This window comes from Phaethon aethereus (assembly GCF_964289735.1).
Source record: "Phaethon aethereus genome assembly, chromosome: 19".
Taxonomy (NCBI): Eukaryota; Metazoa; Chordata; class Aves; order Phaethontiformes; family Phaethontidae; genus Phaethon; species Phaethon aethereus.
In genome coordinates, this window is record NC_138595.1 from 3,360,409 (window position 1) to 3,384,350 (window position 23,942).

At 40.2% G+C, this 23,942-nt stretch overlaps 1 protein-coding gene across 1 annotated transcript in view; it reads right to left on the reverse strand.

The window, feature by feature from the left end:
• Positions 1 to 568: 568 nt before the first annotated feature.
• BRIP1 (BRCA1 interacting DNA helicase 1) overlaps positions 569 to 23,942 on the reverse strand; it is a gene marked incomplete at both ends in the record, with an annotated part of 117,959 nt that continues 94,585 nt past the window's right edge. The window contains one exon of the mRNA XM_082008716.1: positions 569 to 661. Within this exon, the coding sequence (XP_081864842.1) occupies positions 569 to 661 (93 nt within the window). The remainder of the gene's footprint in view (positions 662 to 23,942) is intronic.

Below are 23,942 nucleotides of genomic sequence, written 5' to 3' on the forward strand. Positions count from 1 at the left end.
TTTTTTAATTACATAAACGAATGCAAATGTTTTCATTTCTGGTTTTCTTTAATTCAGTTTAAATCCCAGCAACACAAAATATGTGAACACTCCCCTACCATGCTTTTAGCCCAGACGTTGCCATGTGGGGTCTCGAAATGCAACGAGATACAAAATGAACCAATTCAAAACCAACTTGAAATAAAATTAAATTGATGAGAAGTTTTTATATCAAATTACTTTGAAGTGCATGTAAGATAAACATTCCAATGTGAAAAGGAAGGTAGATTTAAAAAATTATATGTTTACCAACATCCTGACAACAGTCCCAGTGAAAGATTTCTTTTAAACATATGGTGAAACCCTTGCTTTGTTGAAGTCAAATGGCAGAACCCCCTCGGACTTCCACGGGGCCAGAATTTGTAACCGGGTAGCCCGTTCCCATCACTCACGCACGAGAATTGCCCTGCCTCTCCCCTTGCACTGAAGAATAGCTTTATCAGAGTTGGCATTAAATAACAAAGTCAGTCCTTTACTTATCTGTCTTATTAGCCCTGATGAATACGTGGCATGGATCAGCAAAAATCTTTTAAGCTAAAGTATAATCTAAATTGCCTGTTTTAAGTTCTTGAGGATTCTGTAGCAGTAAGCAATAACGAACAGACGATGGAAGCAGCCAGACCTACAAAAGAAATAGTATTTTAAAAGTACTGTACTTAGGGGGAAAAAGGTTTGCCTTTGTACATAAAGAGCTCTATTCATTAAAAGAAGTTTTTACAAATGTGGTTATTTCAAATAGTCAAAAAGTGTGAAATACACTTAAAATGAGTAAAATTTGTGGGTTTCCCTATGGGTTAAATATGTGCCATACTAATAAAGCTCTCCTCACACCTCTTCCTAACTCGCAGTCTTTGGCCTCATTCTGCAAGATGTTTTGAATTGAGGGAGCTCAGCACTTTGCTGGAACGGACCACTAGCCATTAAAGTCCCAGCTCTGCAAAGATTAATGGACTTTAAAGGGATCCAGAAGAAATCATCTAAATCTGACCTTCAGCATGGCACACACCACAGTGTCCCACACCAAGCCCATGAAGTACACCCATGAGTGAGCTCCATGGGCTTACGTGGCTCCTAACAATTCTACCCTGAGCATCCGACTGGAGGACAGGGCGCTCTCCGGCGTAGCTCTTACACTGAGTAGCTAAGCAGGCACAAGAAAGGTGAAATGAGAATGGAGGCCAAGTCACACAAATCAGAAACATCAAGCAAGCTCAAACCTTCTTCCTGACAGCCCCCAACAGGTCACATTCTGAAGCACAAGTTACTTTGAATTCTGCCTAGGTGCTCAGATCTTGTGTTACTCCAGAATCCAAGCACCTCCCAAGTACGCACGTATTTGGGGTCATGGATTAACGTTACGGCTCCATGACGGTCCAGGTATAGAAAAATGAGACATTTAGGAAAGCACAGCTTTAGATATAAAAACCTTAAAGCTGAATCTCTATTTGCTATAGCAAAAAACCCTCAAGATTTCATAGCACTTGGTTTAATGTAGCAAGGACATTATTAGTCTATTCCTTAGTTCACATACGTAGACCCAAGAAAGCATCATGATATTTTATAGATAGATAGGTATAAGTATCAGTCCTCCACTAAGGTATGGATTTTCTTTGCTTCATCTAACAGTAGAGATGGAGAATTTAATAGCAGCAGACCTCCTTGAACACTAACAAATCAATAAAATTCAGTTTATTGCAGCATACTTATGTCTGGAGAAACAAACGGATGATAGAGCCATGTGTTTCTTCAATACAATTATGCTTGTTTACAAAAAAACCAGGTCCATAAGTCTGCACACAGCAGGAATCCCGTAATGGGAGATGATGTCTTCAACCACTGCTCCAACTCCCTGTCCTGAAGGAACACAGACTTTCAGGAGAGCCATTTTGACAACCGGGCTCTGGGCTGCTCTCAGGGTTTCCCCATGCGACCTATTCCTTGTGTTCTGGATGGGGCAGCCCTGGCAACGAGCCTCCAGCGTTGCTCTCTAGACGAACCTGTGCTCAAGCCTGTTTCACACCGTGGAAGCGCAACACTCCTCCTTCCCGTGATGAGGACGCAACGCGCCCGTCGGAGTTCCCGCAGCCTGCCGAGGGCTTGTCCAAACCACATACCCTCTTCCAAAGAAACAGCAGTGAGAACGTTCTATAGATTTAAGCACCGTCAGATGTTCTTCGAGCAGAATATCAATTTCTCCCCCGAGAACATAAACTTTTTGTTGTAACAAGCCACCCTCTTCTCAAGTCCTTTGATTTCCTCTGTCAATGCTGCTCCCAGACTATAAGCGCTAGCATCTGTGTCCAGCCTGAAAGGTGTGTGAAACATGGGGAGGCTAAAATGGGAGCAGTTACAAGAGCTTTTTTTAACAACAGAAAACGTTAAATCACACTATCCCAGCTACTGGAACGGTTTCCTTCTCGCCAAACTCATGCAGTGGTTTTACAGTATTAACAGAGCCACAAAAAACCTGCCTGAAATAGTTGTAGCAGTAATCCTTAAAAAAACCCAAACCCCTCACCTGACTGCCATTGTCTGGAGAGCTGGGCAAGACTGTCCTGCCTCCCTTTTCTTTTTGTCTGCGAAACCCATTCCCCACCTGGCTGTACACTCATAATTAATTACTTCTGCTTGCAATGATTCACTTGTCTTCGGATTTGATTTCAGGTTGATGTCTTTCAGCGTGTTACAGACCATTTGTAAATACGTCGGTTCCCGTTCGAGTGCTTTACTTCATACCAAGATATCATCTAGAGATAATCTGAAACAGGCAGGCGGTACCATACCTTCTCCACACCCTCTAAACGCAGCAGGTGCCGAGCCAAAAGATGTCTTTTTAAATTGCAGGAGGCCTTGTCCTGCTCTGAAAGCTGTTCCCTCCCCCTTTTCCTGTTACGTGGCTCCGCAGCATCTGCTCGGGCCACCATTTGACTTTAATCAGAACTGCGAGTGAGGGCCAAAAATTGTTGAAAGCTCACTTATCCCATCCCAGTTCATTTCCTTGATGCCCAGTAGCACTTCTTACCCCTCTGCTTTCGCTAAAGAGCGAGGTGCGGGTAACGGGTTGGTTTCCCTCAGAACCAATCCGTGGTAGACCACTGTGTGCAGGCTGTATATTTATTGGGTGCAGAGAACCGATTTTTAAGTGGACAAAACTTTTAGAGAATCTAAACAGTACATGGGAATTGTGATTGGGGCACAGCTACGCTGTTTTTATCCCTGCTAACACACGTACCAACAGCAATGCCGACTCCAACGTCAGTAGAGGCTTATAGTCACAGTATAGCCTGGAGGTACTTAGTGGACCTTTTGTGACTTGTACTGATCCCTGAGCTGTCATGTTTTCAAAGTTACAGTTACCTGTGGCGGCTGGGCTAAGGCTAGAGCACGTACACCTACCTCCACCTTCATACGCTTTGAGGAACTCACCTGAGAATGTGCTGCAGCTCTGCATTTAAATGAATTCAGAATTTAAATTTCTTAGTGCAAGAGAAAATTAACCTCTCCTCTGCAAGGGCTTGGCCCTTAAAATGTGATTTCCATCACTCTACCTTTATTTGGGTAAAAAGATACTGCAACCAGTAGCTGCTGTACTAGGAAAATCTGCTCACTGCCATTCAGTTATCTACAAATACTATGCTTCACCTGGGCCACATAGTTAAAGAAAATTTCTGGAGATTTAACTTGTAAGACAATACTTCCAGCATGTATTACGCTATTACTGGCCATAATGAAATGCAAATCCTTCCATAGGTTATCCATCATTTTAGTTACATTTCTTGCTCATAAGCAAAGAATGAATTTTCAAAATCAATTTTCCCACCTTTTGGATATGTCATGTTTGCCAGCAGTCACTCTCTCTGCTTGAGACCAATTTATTCTTTTTCAGTCCACCTAGTCCAATAACTGCAGTTTGAGAAAGGATACTTTATTCCATTCATTTCACAGATCCTAATATACATTCAAAAAGTAAACTGACCAAATCTAGAGAAAAGCTTTAAGCTTTATCCTCATTCCTTTGGAGCTCAGCACTTTCAGCTTCGTGTCTTCACATTTCCTGAACTGATTGAAGAACTTCCCCTAGACATTTCTGAGGCTCTGTCCTGGCCAGCCTCAGAACGGTTTTTATGGCCAATCTTTTCATAAGTCTAATATGTAACTGAACTACTTCCTTTAATTTTTCCACAGCTGCCAGTTTGCCTTGTTTTACAAACCAAGATTATCACTTTTCCTAATAGTACAGTAAGGCCAGGGATCAGATTGGGATTGCCCCTTTTCATCATTCATTTTATAAACAGTACTTGAGTTACGGGATTTGGCTGCTAGGAGCTCCAGTTTCTGTCCATCTTTCCAGTCATGCACTGGGGCTGTGATTTGAACAGACCATATGTGCTCCTCTGGAAGCCCATAGCTCAGCAGTAGAGGGTTTGATATTTTTTGAGCTGATCTTAAATCTCTCATCTGAGTATCAGTACATTTCTAATTGCAAGTATTTTTTTCCTCCTAATTACCCATCTCTCAGAGATGACTGACTGACAACCGTTTAGTTACGCTATGGACTTCAATTTGATTTCATTCCAAAATTGATATTTTACTTTCTATCTTCATCTGTGCTAGAAGTTCCAGGCTGGTCAAAACTTTCCTGCTTTCTACTGTCTTCTGGTAAGCTTTCCGGGAGATGGCAGTCGGATTGCTGGACAAGACAGTGATCTTGCCAATTCCGTCCTGAGGGGTCGTATCCAGCCTTCCCATCTGGCCAGGCAATTTTGTAGATGTCCCCAGATTTTTCTTTCTAATCACAGGTCTCAGTCCTTCCAACAAGGGCTTCCAGACACTGCAGATCCTTGTTGAAATTACATCTGGCCATCTTTGATTACTGCAAGTCCTGCAGAAAACAAAGTACTTTAGAAAAAAAGAAAAAAAAGAAGCAACAACTTTTCAGATACGGGTGCTTAAAAACACTGTCTGGATGTTCTGAATTAATATTGTGTTAGAAGAAGCCAAATGGCTGTGTGCCAAGACTCAACTCAAGGTGTATTTTTATGGCAAAGCTATAAACCCACAAAATAAGTCATTTATAATGGAAATTCTGACACACTTTTAATATTAATAGCAGAAATATGCTGGTTGTGGCAAGCAAGCATTTGACAGCTGTGGTACTCACCTGTCAGCTGTGCTGGCTGAACAAGTCCATTTTGATGGTAGGATTTCTCCTTTATCTCATCCTGTTTCAGCCACATGGTTTTGGGGCAGATGGGTGCAGCCATATTCTGCACTTCATTCTGGAGCCATTCAAAACTCTTTTTCTGGCTGATTACAGGGAAAAGCAACAACTGGGATTCAGAGAGTGCTGAAGCCTGCAGCGTTCTGAAGCTTATTGCACTGACCTGGCTCCAGGCAGAAAGCAGTTTTCATCAGCCGCAAGGTGAGTTTTCCACTGACACTGCTCCTTCCGAGGGGCGCTTCCCACACGGTGACAAGGTCTCGTGCTCGGGAAGAACTGTGGGACTGAGCATATGGGCCTTGCTTTCAGTTTGAAACTCAATCAAAAGCCATCCTTGGAAGCTTGTTGAGCTATGGATCAGCCCATGCACGACTGGAGAAAGGAGCAACCTTTTCCTTTACCCTATTTAGGATATCAGTTTATGTAGGCATAAAGATTATTGACATGCTGTGAATGTGATAATAATAAAATATTGGCAACAATGATAAAGGACTAAAAAGAATTTCCTAAGGCTGAACTGTCATATAAATAAATACCATACCTAATATAGTATGTTATAACTAATTTGAAAAAAGACAAGGGACACTTTTATTCACACATGAACGCTCCAACTGCTCACCTACATTAGTAGCCTCCCATCAACGTATCACTTCCAACATATATGTAGATGTATGGCTATCTCAATTCTCTGCTTTCAAGGGAAAGTAGGAGGGAGAAGTGTGAAAAGGCAGAGCCATTTTTCACTAGAAATATTCAAGATGACAATGTTCAAAACAATGGTATGCACTGGCTCTATACCCGATCTGTCCGCATGGCATGTATTAAACCCGAGATTTCCAAATACAGTTAGGGGGGTTATGGATTCTTTTCCCATCTCGAGCGTTTTGATTTGCAGTCATGTTCTTCAGGAAAACCAAGAAACAGAGTCGATCTTTGTCAGAACAGAAGTTGAAACATGCATGCACATACTTACACACACATCTTGAACTTATTTCATACTTCACACACAAGTCGAAGAGAAAAGATTGTGACTCAAAGTGAACGAAATCTAAACAGCTGACAAATAAACACAGGATGATGGATTAAACTTTCCAAGTAGTGTACAAGCTTTCTATGTTATAAGATTAACTTTGGCTACTCTTAATGCATAGATTAACTGCAACGGCGAAGAACAATGCAGAAAGCTTTTTCTTTTAAATAAAATGGAGAGGAAATTAAAACCAAATTGCACATTACTTAAAAATAGTCTATCTGGAGACGAAATAAAACATTTGTGACTATGAACCAGGATTCATACCTTTACTTCCAACATCTTCAATTAACACCCCTAGGAAATATAACACAATTAAATTAATGTTCTAAAGGGTATGCTGGGTCGAGGGAAGCAGAGCCTGGGGCATACTAACTGGCTGCAGTCTTTCTAAGACAGTCTAACTGCTTGAAGACATAAGAAAATTTTACTTGTATCTTGAGGATATTATTAATAATTTACATTAGCTTAGTTTGGTAGATTCTGAGGGCATTTATAGAATGCCTAGAAATTAAATCGAAGCTAAAAAAAGGCATTGTTTTGTTTCAAATCACAAGCAGGCTGCCTGTCTCAGATTTGAAAACCTCTGTGGTTCTCCACAGAACTTCCTGTAAAAACAAAATGCTGCCACAATGATTTAAGACAGGATTGAAACACTATTGACCAAAACAAAAAGTTGAATACAAAGCAAGAATCAGATGGAAGCTGACGGAAAGACAGCGTATGAATAAACCTTAACAGAGATACATCTAGATACATTGATAATTATGTAATTAGAAGTTTTCAAAGGGCTGCGAATTCAGAAGAAAGTCAATGCTTATACAAGCTCCCGCCTTCCGTGCTGGACACAGTAGTAGAGTTAGCTGAACTGCCTACGGTCCGCCTGACAGACAAGACGCACCTCGGTGGTTACGTGCTCTAGCGTTTTTCTTGGGAAATACAACTGGTATGTGAGACTTAAATGCCCTGGCTTCAGCTTGGATTAGGAGATCACTGTATGGCAATACATCCCCCTTTCATCGGTTACGGCCAATAGTGTTTTAAAAGGTGGTACAAAGCATGTTGCTGCTCTACTTAGTCTATGTATCTTTAAAGTCTGCGTATCTACGTATCTAGTCTACATACCTTTGATTTAGTTATTTTAGTGGCTCTTTTCTTGCTTGTATGTAGCTAAAAGTGAGACGAGGGTATTTTTAATATTCTGGTAATGGAGGTTATGTTCAGGCAAAACTTCTGTCATCAGCAGAAACAGAGGATCCTGCCTCCGTTCCATACCTTTTCTGAACGAGTGGTACCTATTATACTTTGCACTATTTATTTCAGTAAGCTTTTTGGGCCCTCCAAGCATATACACACATACAGGGTTAGAAATTAACATTCATTTTTAAAATACAAAATCCGTTCTGATGCAACCTGCTGAGCTGAAGGAAAGTATCAACGTGTCCAGGGAAAGAGTCTTTGGCAAGACAGTTTATTTTTCTTTTTGTGGAGATCAGGCTTTTCTTCATGATTAGTCTCATATGTTTCTTGTTGGTTACTTAGGTTAATTTTTAAATATAAATTAATGTCTACGTTAGTTTAATCTCTTTACTTGGACGCTATTGGAATGAACCGCCGCGTGGGTACATGCCCAGGTCTTCTCCAGCGTGCCTTGCAAGTGAGGAAAAGGAAGCAGATTGACAGCAGCTCTCGTTGCTCCCCAGACCAGCTCTGCAAATCTACAACAGCCACAGCGCTTTCTTTGGACCAGCCTTCCTCCTTTTATTAGCTCCTAGCTGCTTTTCTGGGTAAGAAAATCAATGGAAAATGTTTTTTTAAAAATATTTGTTTTGGTGTAAAACAAAGATAGACCAAGAAAAGTGCTTCAGGCAGAAATCTCATGACTGAAAAATTAGCCTAGTAAGATTTTAAAACCAAGTTAAGAGTTAAGGGTTTTCTTGGTTTTACTTTCTTTGGAAGCAATGGAAACTTAACAAACCCTTTTTTGGTACAATGATGCTCAGGACCCTTGAGGGTCTAAGTATCTCCTTCTGACTTGATTTAAGTCAAGAAATATTTCTTAAATAGTATTAACTATTAAAATACTAGATTTAAAGAAAGAAATACAACTTCCACCATTGAGATGTAAAAATGTTTAACAACTCAGACCCCTACAGCCCACGCCGCAGAAGAGCTAGAATATTTCTGCTATGGCACGGGAGCAGGATGTGGAAAGTTGGAAGGTTGTTAGAAAAAATATGTGCCATAGGAACTCTGTTTTGTTCCACTTTGAAATCATCAGGGGAAAATCGAGGGATGAGTACGAACGCAACCCCAAGCAGGGGAAGTGCAGCTGTGACAGAGCTGCTGCAGCTCCGGGTCTGCAGTGGGAATCTTGGAGATCCGCTTTGTCGGCATTCCCTGACGGCCACCCTACGCCACTGCGCAAAGCACATCTGCCCGGGCGTTGCACAGAGGCAGAGAACTGATCCAGTGGCTGCCAATGTGCCATACGTAGTCAGTTTGGCTGGAGCAGAAGAAATGCTAAAATCACTTAGAGAAAGATGAATCTGATTCTTAGGCCCCGTCTAGACTATGAAAAGATGCGTTCTGTCCCTCGCTGCCAGGGCGGGAGGGGATGTGGTCAGCGGGGTACATTTGATCATGTGTCTGGTTGGACTGCACAAAACTGAAAATCGCTTTGCAGAACCCGTGTTTGCTGAAAATATTACACTAATCGTAGCAGTAGCCTTGCTGGGTGGACAATGTCAACCTGCCAAATATAAAAAACGAGGTTTTGTTAAGCTACTTGCTATTAGCTCAAACCTCGACTGCAGCTGAATGAAGAAACTCCAACATTCCCATGATGAACACATGGCTTAACCAAAATACGGGAGGTCCTTTCCTCAGAGAAGATGACAAGCCTAGGAATAATTGTTAAAATAAACACTTGAAAACTTGGCGCTCTCTCTTCACCTACACAAAAAGGAACAGTTAAATCCATAAGCCAACGTTTCTGACTAACTTTCACAATGTATTTCTCCATTGAAACAGTTAAGCAGCATACTTTGATCTTTGCTTATGAAACACTTCATCTTTCAAAGAAATCATAGTCAATGTCTAGTCTCATTTTAAAGTATAATTTGTGGCTTTAATATTTACAATGTTATTTTGAGGAAACACAAAAAATATAATTCATTCAGTATTGTTTATGTCTGGTTTAAAGTCACAGATGTTACAAATTGAAGTTAAGATATTCAAATTTTTCACATCTTTTGGAATTTTGAATTGTGCCTATGGGACAAAATTGCTTCCTTCACAAGGCTCCTTCCCTGACTGATCCCCAGTTGATTTCAGGATGATTTGATTTCTACCTGACATTAGAAGACAGAAATCGGCTAACAGTAAATTCTGGATCGCATTAAGGATTATTTTGCTTGCCAAGTAATATTATCCTGTAAGTCAATATAGTATAAGCCACTACAGGAAAGGAATATATATATATATATATGAATTACTTCAATACAAAAAGAAACTGATTAAGAAATACAGCACATAACTTTCTTATATCAGTGTAACACTACTGCACCACACATACAGGGCTGTCTGAAAAGGCAAAGCCTGGGGTAAGGGCTGGAGAACACAGCGGGAAAGACTACTCGGAGCATCGATTAATGGAAAATGAAGAGCATGGAGGATGTTCACTGGCTCTAGTGCAAAGCACAGCAACAATTTAAACACAGATCAACACAAATAAAAATTTATATTGACAGAAATCTTACCTAATATAACACATACCATTTTCTATGTAGTAATAATAAAATGTAAAAAAAAGAAAAAAAGGATTGGCTCAATCCTGTAAACTCTTTAATGGGAGTACCTGCAATGTTTTCATGCTTTCCTGTGTTATTTGTATTAGTTTTTACAAGATTGGATAAACTGTACTACCTTGAGTTGCCTTAGGAATCTCTGATATTTTGACAGTGTAAGTCATGCGATACTGCTTCTGCAAACAAGGAGGACTGGACAAGAAGATAGCAGTTGCTTTTTGGTAGAGTGACTTTACTGCATCCCCTCCAAAAGAAAACTGGTATGTGCTTCTTAGATGGGAAAATACAGTATTCCTTCATGTACAAACCAGTATTTCATTTGTAATAGCATTCATCTGATCCAGTTTTTAAACTGGAATAAATGCAGAAGACATCCTCTTCAGAACCCAGAAAGAAAAAAGGCTCACATGCCTCGAGAGCCATTGTTACCAGAGAATGAGTTTTCCCAAGAGGCACCAACAAAATTAAAAATAGGTGGCAAAGATAACGTTAATTAAATGCTTATAAAAAAGGAACATCCACTATCGCTGCTCCTTTCCAACAGACATCCCCATCTGGAATGTATTTTTAGGATGCTCATTCCTTCTCACAGGTTCAATGCTACCCCTTTCACACCATTTAACTATTGAAAGTTCTTGAAATTCCGGACCAGAGAAGCCAGAGCCCAGTGTATTTCACAGCGATGTAGCTAATGTGTCAGACTTGTAAAATAGCTCTTAGTGGTAGACCTCCATTTAGAGAAAGACGGAAACTAGCTTTAAATACTTAAGGCTTTAATATCTAGTCCATTACGCTGCAGCAAGGTCTTGTAAAGAGTCAATTATGGGATACTTCTGATTTGATCCACATGCGAGGGAAATCCGCTTCTTTGCCTTTAAACCTCTGTAGTAAGTGTCCTGTTTAAATAATTAGTGACACTTTTTCTTTGATCAAATTGATTCACATTGTTATTCTTTTATGTTAATTTAAAACTTAATCCATGTAAAATCCAAGACAGATCTTAATCCATCATTCCGAGAGCTTTTACAAAAGGCACTATCATGAGATTGTCCAGAAAACACGACAGGTTAAAGACAGTAGTGAACCAATTTGAAGTAAAATGCCGCCCTTCATTTTTTTTTTTTTTGGCCTTCTGAAAACCTGTGATTCACCAAGTTAATACTAGCAGCATGGGTAAGCAGTGCGACAATTTGGAAATAATTGTGAGCTGAGACACAAAGCTAGCAGCTACTCTAGCACAAAACCTATTCTCCAGCATATTTAATGAAGAAGTCAAAATCTGAGTGCTTCCTGCCGTTAAAAATGTGTTAATCATGGAAAATATTTTAAAATAAACTGCATCTCCTTTTACTTATATTCTTGCTTTCTATTCAAAGCTTAATTGTCCAGGTTACAGGGAAGTTACCAGCAACAAAGTTGGAACGGTTTTCAGGCCAGACAGAGCTAGTTAAGGTGCTCTAGACTTTGCAGAAGAAAAAAACACTCTCAATATTTATCATTTCATGTCCATGCCATTGTCTTTGGTAAGATATTTCTATAAATCTATGAATGAGAGGCTGGTAATAAAGTTACCTGCATAAGTGCATAAATACTTAAGTTTTGTCCGAGCCCATAAATTCAATAGACCATGCCAACACTTTACTTGCTGTACACATTCAAATAATTTGAATTAGTATCTTTACAGCGAGGTAAAAATTAGTTACAGTCTTAATTGAACATGAACTAATAATTTCTGGATAGCAGAGTTACATTTTACCGTAACATGTCAGATGCTTGTGTGTTTTCTAATAATAATTAAAAAGTTATGCTGCTAGACAGAAGCACTGCCATTTAATGACAAATGAGGCACAGGAACTACTTTGCTAAAATACTGCTGTACGTTTCTTCAAAAGGCTTGACGGACGAGTACTGAAGCCCTCAAAGTGTTTTTCTAAAATATTACTGCAACACTGCAAAAGAAATACTAACAGATAATATTTCACAATAATTAAAAAATATTTAAGGAAACCAAGATGACCATTTTGTTTCACTGCATGACAAAATCCTCGAGCAAAATTGTTTTACAAAATGACTAATGGAATGTAATTGCTGTAAAATTTCCACTTGAGCATGAACAGCTAGGTCTTGAGGACCTCTGCTGTTCAGGCAGTGCGCTGTACAACCGCACGCTCAGAATACTACCTCTGTTCAACAGCGAGGGTGAACAATTTTGCCTTATCTTTAGAAATTACTCTGGCTGTACAGTCACACTGAAATTTGAAAAAATTATTTCATTTACTATAATAACCTCAGTCCTTTTGTAAGATAGTATCTTTCAGCTATCATTTATAATCACAGACTGCCATGAAATTTTAAATAGCCAGTATTTCAAGTCACCTGCTTAAATTTGTACACCGACATTGGAGATTCACATATATTTTCCTTGCCCTGTTTCAAATAGAGTGGAGTAAGGAGAAGCTTGAAGATAACACTGGAGACACCAAAGCACCAAAGATAGACACAGCCTACCTACAAAGTCTACCTGCCTACAAAGGTAGATGCAGTCTGGTGAGCTCTACACAGATGAATCAAACTGAAGATAAAATCTTCAGAGTTCCTTCCGTAAAGGAATAGACTCCGTCTTCTAGGACAATGCCAAATTCAAACACCTAACACCCAAAAGCTGGAGATGATGGCAACAGCCCAGCGAGGCTGCCTCCGGTACCACAGGGAACTCCAACGGCGCAAGAACGCTACCGGCGAAGCAGCCGGAGCGATCCGTTATGGACAACGCCCCCGGCTACAAACACCCGTCCCTCGGCGTACAAAGGAGAACTACCTAAGTTAGGGCTACAAACGCCAGTAAGAAAAAGAATGTCTTGTTTTAAAAGTAAGGAAGCACTTTCAGGGAGCGTGAGAAAGAGAAACATTTTACTCTGCCCTTTAGGCTTTGGGAAAATCACCCTCCCTGTAACACCGGAGCGTTGTGCATACAGAGTTCATACACAATCTACGGGCTTGCACGTGCTACATATCTCTAAGAGCTGCTGGGGTATATTCTAATCTTGTTTAAGCTACCAGTTGTCCCTTATTTAGAAATAGTTTTTATTTTTTAGGAAAAGTTGGAGAGTCAACTTTTGCCCCAGAAGTCGCTATTTGGCTTCTGAACACCGCTTGAAGGAGGATTGCACAAACGGCGAGCGCAGGCAGTGTTCTAACCCCACCCTACGCGTCCTGCCCTTGACAAGTATTCTCCTTTTAGAGGTATTAAATCTTGGCAACATCCACTGCAGTTCCCACTTAAGCTGAAGTAAGTACATGTACAGAAGGGCTCTGTCAACATATCTGAGTGGAAAGATGTTTGGATTAACTAAGAAAACCTATTTCAAATCTCAGATAATAAAATGTCCTCCTAAATCCTAATTGCAACTTTCATCTTGTGTCTTAGGCCTTGCCACCAGCTGATGTGCCGATACAGATCAAGTGTTTAGTTTGATAAATGCGGCTTACTAGGGTCTTGGTATTGCTGACTGACAGAGTAGCTGAATAGGATCCAGGCTTCTAAAGGTGATTATCTGCCTAAAGAAGGAAGAAGATGAGCACAGGACAACCTTGTTTGTCATTTTGCGCACTTAATCAGACAAAGCTCATAATACTAAGAGCTCCTCTATACTATCAAAAATAAAACAAAAGCAGCTTTGAAATAAATTACACTACCATTTTACAGAGGGGGAAATCCATAAGCGTGCATTGGAGAATTATCTGTTAGTTGCTATTTTCCAGCAAAAGAACTTATAACTGGAACACTAAATCATATTCCCAGATTCTTTTCCTTAGACCGTTGAGTTTGGAGTTTATTGCAGCCAGATCTCGCTATAGGGCACAAATAAAGCAGCATTCTCGTTTTAAACAATTCGTCCAAGTAGAAAGTCGCTAGATAACAAGACCTGTCCTTTTAGTGTAAATTATTATCTAAAAGAAATAGAAATATATTGTTCTTTCAATGAAGACACCCGACTGACAAGGCTAACTCACTAATACCCCTTTCCTGTGTTGAGATAACACCCGTGGTATGTGGTCATTGCTTTATCTTTCTGTCTGTACCCAAAAAAATGTACAAAGCAATTCAAATGTAATATGACAGAGTGGTATATTTCTCACTTACGGATTCAACTTAAAAAGCATTACGTTTAAAGAAGGTCAGTGAGCAGTGTCCCGTTACACCTTGCTTTCATCTTTGTTTTATATGACAAAGAAAAGAACAATTAATTTTCATTAAGTTCTCTACTTTCAAAAAGGAAAACCTGAGAAGGGGCAAAAAGAAGGTTTACTCTTGGTTCTACTTTAGGGTTAATATAACATCTACAGCCGTGTTATAAACTTCTTTCTATTTTGTAAAAAATCTGTGATATTTACTTTGCATTTCTTTAACTAAGAGCTAGCATTAAATTCGTTTACTACTACTATAAATACAAACGGAGTATTAAAAGCAAACGTAAAAGCAGGCATACTCCAAATACATACAAATAAACAGCATTTTCAGTCAGGATTACTCCACCATTTAAAACAAAAACCCCAAACCTGAAGAAGCAATAGAGATGCTTAAGTAACATCGCTTTAACACTAGTATTTCAAAAAGAATGAAAGGAGTCAAAATTTCAACTGAAATGCATTCAATCCAGAAAAAAAATTCCACAGTCGGAATGGCCAATAACTTGTTATCCTCTTTATTATCACAACCTGACAGCAATTGAATTTCTGTTTGATATTGAAAGGTCCTATTCTCTGTGTATCACACACAGCGAATATTTAAGCAGTCAATTGTCACAAAACAAATTCCAAAGTAAAGGCTGTTTTCTCTAAACCCGTAGTAAGTGAGTAGGCTCACTGACATCTACAGGACTATTCACATGAGTGCAGTCTTGCAAGGTCCAGCATCGGCACTAAGAACCGCACTTCTTGGCTGTTGACTGGTATCAGAATAAAAGTACTTCAGTTCACAATTTAAAAATTTTACAACTGATTATTGGCAGTATCATTTATTACTATTAATTTCATAGCTGAAAGGTTTTGATTATCAACCCTGTCAATCCAAGCAATTTCCAAGTGTCTTGTAATCACACCTAATTCTACATCTAAATCATTAGAAGGATAAAGTTGTTGTACTTGTAATGGTATTTGTCCTACTTTGAACATTACCAAACTGTTTTATCTAATCCTTTAGGAAACACCATAATGAGGCTCATCTAGTGGCTTCTATTAGTTAGGAAGGCAAACTAAAAGATTTAGCTCCTCAGTCTGTCTGTAAATCTTCTAAGTGAAAGATGATTTACAGTTAAGCTATGAAAAATGTGACCACTCTCAAGTCTGGAAAGTCTCAATCTGATTTCAGCAAACTTAAATCAGGAGAAAAGATTGTGTCTCACTAACTATAGATTTGCTTACCTAGGGAATCGGCATCTGGTGGGAAACAGTCATTAAGTTATAAAAGGTTTATAGACTTGTTTGAGCTTCTATTAGGAAATATTACTAGATTTTTCACTGAAACCACTGATCTGAAAGGTTAAGGTTATAGCTTCTGCGTTTGATACCTAAAATAATGCTTTTCTGTCCCACTTCCAAAAATATTATAAAATCAAATAAAATAGAAATTGTTACTGTGAGAAAAAACAGAGTCATCTCAATACATTAAGACAAATATTTACAGAAATTAAGAGAAAGTGGGGTGGTTCTTGTTATGATGAAGCTAAATACCCATCCTTTTGAAATTACTTTGAATCTCTAAAGAGTCTGAAGAACAAAAGAGGATAGTACTGACATTATAAATGTTTTATGGCTTCTGTAAAGACAGACTACATTTTGTTTAGAACTTAAAGCAAAGATTTAGTTTCACAGTTTCACAGCAAGCAAATCAGGAGGTGAGAAGGGGAATGGAGCCTATGTAATTCAATTAAAATATAAATTTATTTGTACCAAGCTTTTGAAGGTTGATGCTTGCCTTTTGCCTTGTCAGAGCCCCACGCTCCATCACACCCTGCTACAAGCTCCATCCCCCTAGTAATTCATATGAGTATCTACTCAACACCCACAAATAGGTTAGAATTTGCAATACAGCCCTGCACGCAGCACTACCCAGTTAAAACACCAGCAGCTGCCCAGTATTAATAAAACTCAAGTCTCCAATAAACCAGTGGAAGCTGTTTTGAAGTGGACTGAAATTTTAATTTCATAATTAAACCCTGTGCAGTACAAAAAAGACAAAACTGAAACTGCAGCCAACTCAAATGACAAGTCATGACCTCAGGACTCAGGACTGAGAAGTTGAATTTAATGGAAAGTTACTATCTGTGAAAAACATGCAAACAAAACCCAAAAGAAAGCAGAGAGAGAGAGAGAGAGGAGAGAGAGAGAGAGAGAGAGAGAGAGAGAGAGAGAGAGAGAGAGAGAGATCAAGGCCAATAGTGACCTAAATATGTATTTAAAGAAATGGGTTTCAAATCTCTGTGCCGAAATTCACTTCCTGAGTCTTCACTGGTACGAGAAGCAGCACTAACGTCTGTGGGCTTCAGCCCGTCCCTCGCCCCTTGGGAACACTGCAGTTACAGCACATGGTCACCTCTGCAGGCCAACGTTTGTCTCCTGTCCTCCCAGTCCCCTGAAGCAAACATCCACCTCGCGGACAGCAGAGGGAGCGAGGCCGAAGTAAGCGCTGGAGGTGGGCTGGGAAGAAGAGAGCGGGAGGAAGCCGGGACAGACAGCCAGGGTTGGAGAAGACCTTGTTATGAGAGGATGCTCCAGTGGAAGAAGTAACAGGTTCATGTAGAGAAACTCGGTTTCGCTGGTGGCAGAACCTCCTGCTGATTCAATGACAGCAGGAGCAAAACACATGGCTTCCTAAACAGAGATCAGGAAAAAATGAGAGACAGCAACCTCAGAGAAGTAGCCTCGCTAGAGATCCTCATTATTGGTGCTGCCCCGCAAAACAGGGAGAACAACTCTTCCTGTCAGATTTTAAATATTTGTGGTAGTTGTTATGACTATTTAATTCCTTAAGAATCCACTGTTTTCCCTAAAAAACTAGAAAACATTTTTTTATTCTTTTATTTCTTAGGCCTCAGGACCCCCCTCTCAGAAGATCCCACAGTTGAGGGCTGTTCCCTATCGCAGTGCATCCCCGCTGTCCACAGCATGGCGGGGTGCCAGTGCCCCCGCACTTGTCACCAGTACTTCTCACTTAGCTGGAGAAGTCCTGCTTTTTTTTCACTCTAAAGCCAGGAGAGTTGGCTTTAGATATAAGCTTTTAAGTAAAACAGCCTAGGGAATATGCAAACTACATACCTGAAAGTAAATTTTGTTTTGCTCTTAAGAACCACTCCTAATTAGTGCCAAAGAGAACTATTTCCTTGAAAAAATATTCTTCTGTCTTAAAAATAAAGTTTTGTACATTAAACAGGAATTTTATTACTAGTTTGATGGCCAGACAATGATCACCTAGGTATATAAGCAAGTCTGTTATAGCTGACACCACTGTGCAAAAGTTAAACCCCTACTCCATTCCCCCACAAAAAAAAAAAAAAGAGTAAAGAAAGAAACAGCTAGAATGAAAAGCAGAACCTCAGAAAGGAAACTTTAAAATGTTTTAGAATAGAGGTGAATGCATATCCAGTATGTTGATTTGTAAAACCGGTAAAAGCATTTGGAACAGCCACAAGTTCATCATATTTAAATGAAAATTAAAGAAAAGATTAAAGCATACAGGTTTAGCACCATGGGTTAAGGTGCCCGTTTCACCTTCTTCCCAAGAACACATTCCAACAGAAATCTGGGAAAGAAACTGCTTCCATGGCCTGTTCAAAGGGCTAAGCATTGTGCAGCATTGAGTGGGCTTCAGTTTGAATAGCAATATAAGCACACCTGCTGAAACTTTATTCTTCAGTTAATGTTTACTTGGGGAATAAGCGTTTGGGTTTTGGAGTTTCTTGCTATGACACCATTGAAAACATAATTTGAAAAGGTTGTTTCAGTAGTACCTTTTCAATGGTCTGCATTTGACTGTTGGTCTGTTTTGTGCCTTGGTCTGTTGTTCTGGTGTGCTTATCCAAAGCCTTTGTTATTAGCGACTTGCCATTCATAAAACCTGTGAAAAGTTTAGTATAACTAGCGATCAAACGAAAGCGTCTTCAAAAACACAATAACTTTTGTGGCACTAGGTGTAACCTAAAATTGGAAGCTCTTCAATGTTATGTATCACTACTTCAGCACATTGATATAACTAAATTCTATATGAAACCTTTATCGTACATGAAAAAACCCTTCCACGCTCAAGGCATTATCAAGCTGAGACATTATTTCTGCTCAATGCAGTGCTGACAACAACAGAACAGTTTGATGTATGACTAAGGCAGATGAAAATGAACATCTGAAACAGTCCATGAAAGCTGTGAATTGCTTTCTTGTTCTAAAGAATATATGCAACGTTTGCTTTGAACTTCCCTCTGCTGTGAATGATGACCAGGAAGGATATGGAAAAGTGGAGAAGGAGGAAACACAATCCATCTTCTGACTTACAGCTCCATTGCCCTCAACTGCACTTTTTCCCCCCCTTTGCATTAGGAAGAACTACAGTATTAAGGAGAAGTTCCTCCACAGATAGTCACAAAAAGGTTTGATTCATGGTCACATTCATATCACAGCATTGTCAATCTATCCACAGTATACATGAACAAGTAATTTGTATTTATTTTAGAATATTTCTATAGTATTTCAGATTTCAAAAAAAAAAAAAAAGTACAGTGACAAATGGTAGACACAGTATTATTGTTCTCAATAACGACTCCAGCACAAAATAAGGTAAAGCTACTGTCAAATAACATACCCAGAAGATGCCTATACGTTTGTCAGAGACTTAATTTTTTCTCTCCTAGCTCTCATGGTACAAATTATTCACACATTCTTCAGAAAAGGAATTTAGTTGTAGGCAACTGTGCCAGGCTGACAGCTCTGGAGAAAGACTCTTTAAACACAGAGCAATTTGAAGTTATAGCAGTCTACTAACCCACGCTTACTTACTAGGGGGATTCCACATGGAGCAAGAGTATGTCTACAGGTGTAATTCCCGGTTTTATCACCCATTCATTCACCTTTACCCAGAGTAGTAACAGACAAGTACAACATGTAAGATTTTTCACATTCCAGACTAGGTTTTCACTTGCCTCATAAATACACACAAAGAAACCTGATAGATACAGATACTTACTATACTGGAAGAAGTAGTTACCGTTTTGATAGGCTTGGTGGAATCGCACTGAGACCAAAGGGCGTTCTCTGGGTGCCAGTTCTTCACCATGCCCCGGAAGCACCCACCACACTAACCACAGCTTATCTTTATGAAAGCTGAAGTTGCACAACTTCATAAATTAAAAAGCTGCATGAAAAAAGGGGAAGAGCTTCTACTGTAGAAAGCCTACAGAGAGATGTCCATCTAATTGCAGTCCAGCAGCATGTCAGCTTCCTCACCTACACAGGAGTCGCAGACTTTAGTCCCAGCCTTTAGCCTTCTCAGGACTTGCCAGACCAAACAGCCTTCAATCCTTCTGAAATTTAATTTTAGGATCCTCCTGGTTCCTGGTCCCCAGAGAGTGGCCTGTTACAGAATCACAGAATCACTAAGGTTGGAAAGGACCTTCAAGATCATCAAGTCCAACCATTAATCCAGCACCACCATGTTCCCTAAACCATGTCCTGAAGCACCACATCCACATGTTTTTTGAACACTTCCAGAGATGGCGACTCCACCACCTCCCTGGGCAGCCTGTTCCAATGCTTGACCACCCTCACGGTGAAGAAATTTTTCCTAATATCCAATCTAAACCTCCCCTGGCGCAACTTGAGGCCATTTCCTCTCGTCCTATCGCTGGTTACTGGGGAGAAGAGACCAACACCCACCTCTCCACAACCCCCTTTCAGGTAGCTGTAGAGAGCGATGAGGGCTCCCCTCAGCCTCCTCTTCTCCAGACTGAACACCCCCACTTCCCTCAGCCGCTCCTCATAAGACTTGTGCTCCAGACCCCTCACCAGCTCCGTTGCCCTTCTCTGGACACGCTCCAGCACCTCAACGTCTTTCTTGTAGTGAGGGGCCCAAAACTGAACACAGGATTCAAGGTGCTGCCTCACCAGTGCCGAGTACAGGGGCACGATCACTTCCCTACTCCTGCTGGCCACACTTTTCCTGATACAGGCCAGGACGCTGTTGGCCTTCTTGGCCACCTGGGCACACTGCCGGCTCATATTCAGCCGGCTGTCAACCAGCACCCCCAGGTCCCTTTCCGCCGGGCAGCTCTCCAGCCACTCCTCCCCAAGCCTGGAGCGTTGCGTGGGGTTGTTGTGACCCAAGTGCAGAACCCTGCACTTGGCCTTATTAAACCTCATACAGTTGACCTCTGCCCATTGATCCAGCCTGTCCAGATCCCTCTGCAGAGCCCTCCTGCCCTCCAGCAGATCAACACTCCCACTCAACTTGGTGTCATCTGCAAACTTACTGAGGGAGCACTCGATCCCCTCATCCAGATCATCAATAAAGATGTTGAACAAGACCGGCCCCAGAACCGAGCCCTGGGGAACACCGCTTGTGACCGGCTGCCAGCCAGATTTAACGTCGTTCACCACAACTCTCTGGGCTCGGCCATCCAGCCAGTTCCTCACCCAGCGAAGAGTAAACCCGTCCAAGCCACGAGCCGCCGGTTTCTTCGGGAGAATGCTGTGGGGAGACGCTGTCAAAGGCTTTACTAAAGTCCAGGTAGACAACGTCCACAGCCTTTCCCTCGTCCACTAGGCGGGTCACTTGGTCATAGAAGGAGATCAGGTTGGTCAAGCAGGACCTGCCTTTCATGAACCCAAGCTGGCTGGGCCTGATCCCTTGGTTGTCCTGCACATGCCCTGTGAGCACTCTCAAGACGAACCGCTCTATGGTCTTCCCCGGTACGGAGGTCAGGCTGACAGGCCTGTAGTTCCCAGGATCCTCCTTCCGGCCTTTCTTGTAGATGGGTGTCACATTGGCAAGCCGTCTGTGTTCTCCACACCTGGGAGGTTTTGTCCTTCTCTACAATAATTCACGTACCCCAGTCACACAGTATTGATTTTAAGACACTGAAATGCAAATCTACTCCTCAGAGAATATAAGATAAAAAGCACTAGACAGCACAAGCATTCCCGTATGCCTGATTCTTATTCTTGCTACGAGGAATAGGCACACACAGATAGAAAATAAGCCAGTAGTAACGCTCCTCTGTTAGGGCAAATCATTCTGTGAACAGTTTAACTAGACAACGTGCTCTGCCAATAGCTTCTATTTGTATTTCCCAACGGAAAGTTCACGCACGCCCCTACACTTTCTAACCACATCTTTTTTACAGCTTGTCCCTATCCACTTTCTGGGTTAAACCACAACAATTTCATAACACAAACGCTAATGAATTACTTAAAATATCCACTTACAAGCAGGTTATATTTTGTGTTATGGTAGCACTTACATTTGTACAGAATCCTATAAAATTTTGTAAAATTACAAAATATTTGTATCTGGCAAATTACCTGCTTATATTTAAAGTTATAGCACTAATCTCGCTAATGCTTAACATTCACTGTTCTGGCTTTATACACAGCATATTAGTTTGGCTTACAATTAAGCTAATCGATGTATACCTGCAGGCACCAGGATAAAAATCTTAGAACTTTGTCAGAGCAGAATGCTTTGTAATACGGAGAAGAAAAAGTAGTCCTATCTGCAAAAAATAATTCAAGCTCCATATTAAAAAAAAAATAAAAAAATCTTTCAACAGCACCATCAATATTTCTATTAATATCCTCACAGCAGTCCATTTAGACATTGGGGCCGGGTAAAAATAACATTAGTGTTCTGCTGCCACCTGCAGCTGAAGGAAGAGTGCTTGTTCCTCCAGCAGCTCGAGGCCAGCGCTTACCTCTGAAGTGATATCCTACTTTCGACCGTTAAAACGACCTCTCCCAAGTTATAACCCACAGATCCGTACGAGCTTTGTCATCTCACATGACTGAAGAGAAACGGTGAGAAACTCAATCCACCTACTCGAGCAATTCATAACAGACTGGGAGGAAAATAACTATGTGAAAGCTTTGAAGGGTATGAAATATAAGTCAGTTAAGCGTGCACCATTCAATACTTGCAGAAAGAATATTTCAAACCAGTCTTTATTTAATATTTTAAAAGCACTGCTAATAACTGTGGGTATTTTCAGATTTCCAGCGTTCTTATCCGTACATGCCATTACAAGCAGTTTGACTCATTCAGAAGCTTTATTATCACTTTGCTAAGGGAATTGTGCAGTATGAATAAACTTTCATTTTTGTGCTGAACACAACTGATTCACATTCTGCTGCACAGGCAGCAGACTCCCAGCACCCGAGAGACACACTTGTCTCTGCAGCTGGACTGCTGCGTGCCAACAGAAGAATCACATCCATCCATCATCAGTCTCATTTTATTATCTGTATAGAGGGTCTTAATAATACCTCCGACATCTCGGAGAGGCTGCAAAACTTTAATGTTCCAAGATCCCAGGTACAAAAAGTATTATTGACACACTTTCTGCTGCATTAAAGCCAAACAATCGCTGAAAACCATTGAAAGTTTTCACGAAGGACTCCAGTGGGTATTGGCTGCTATAACAGCTAATCTCACTCTAGCCTTGATTTTTAAAAAATGTTGTGAATATTCATATCAGCATAAATGCATATTATAAAATGCATTAACACTAGGCATAAAACTTCTGTATCAGCTGGGTTAACTCATCAAGCACTACCTCTGACTTCACTTGTACAGCTGCTTGCAAGGGAGGCATTAAAATAGCCATAATATTCTATGCCTCTTTTTGGTCTTCCCAAACAGAAACCAGGAGTAAATAAAAGAAATATAAGAATTTATTGCTGTTCTGCATGTGCAATAACAAACAAGGTAACACAAAACCAGAATTCTGTTCCTTCAGAGCAAGCTATTAACAAAAAAAAGGGTAAAGAAATAAACCTCAAGTGAACATGCCGTGTTTAAAACCTGCAAACATTCAAAAAGAAATGTGGTAGCTACTTATTAGTCTTATTTCGACAAGCTTTAATCTATTTAACTTTTCATTAATAAAACACTCAAAATATTTCTAGAGCCATCACAAACATACTTGTCACAACTTCTTATGCTTTACTTGTCACCACAATCTATATAAATAGTTTCTTGAGATTACAGGTCATTCTTGTTGGAACGAGGCAGTAGTTTTCCTTGTAAAGATCTATTAGAGCCTCCTACCACATCCTGATACTTTTCTCTGGGTGTGTTATTTCTAAACATTTATTAACATCCAGAACTCAACCCAGCCATATATCTGAAATGTCATATAAGACTTAAGACACATCGTCATAGAAATTAAATGAACAACCTCTCACTCACTTTTCAGCATTGTGTAAAATGTTCCTAATTTATCTATAATCTTTAAAAGAAACAAAACGATTGCCAAGAAAGGCTCTGAAAGCTGCAGATTAAACGAGAAATTTTCCATAACAAATCTACAGCTTTGAATGATCAGTTCTGAATGGCCTAAATTCTTGTATAATGAAAGTCCTAGACATACACACATACCTATATCCTTATGTGTGAATGAATATATACGTGTGTGTACGCAAACACACACGTACATCTATTAAAAAAAAAAAAAGGCCTAAAACAATGAAGACCCAAGGTATGAACAGCCAAAAAAAATTAAATAGGTCATATCTTGCATAACTTATCACACACTGCTTCAAGAAGATAGAAAAGTCAAAGAAAATAAACAGATTTCAATAT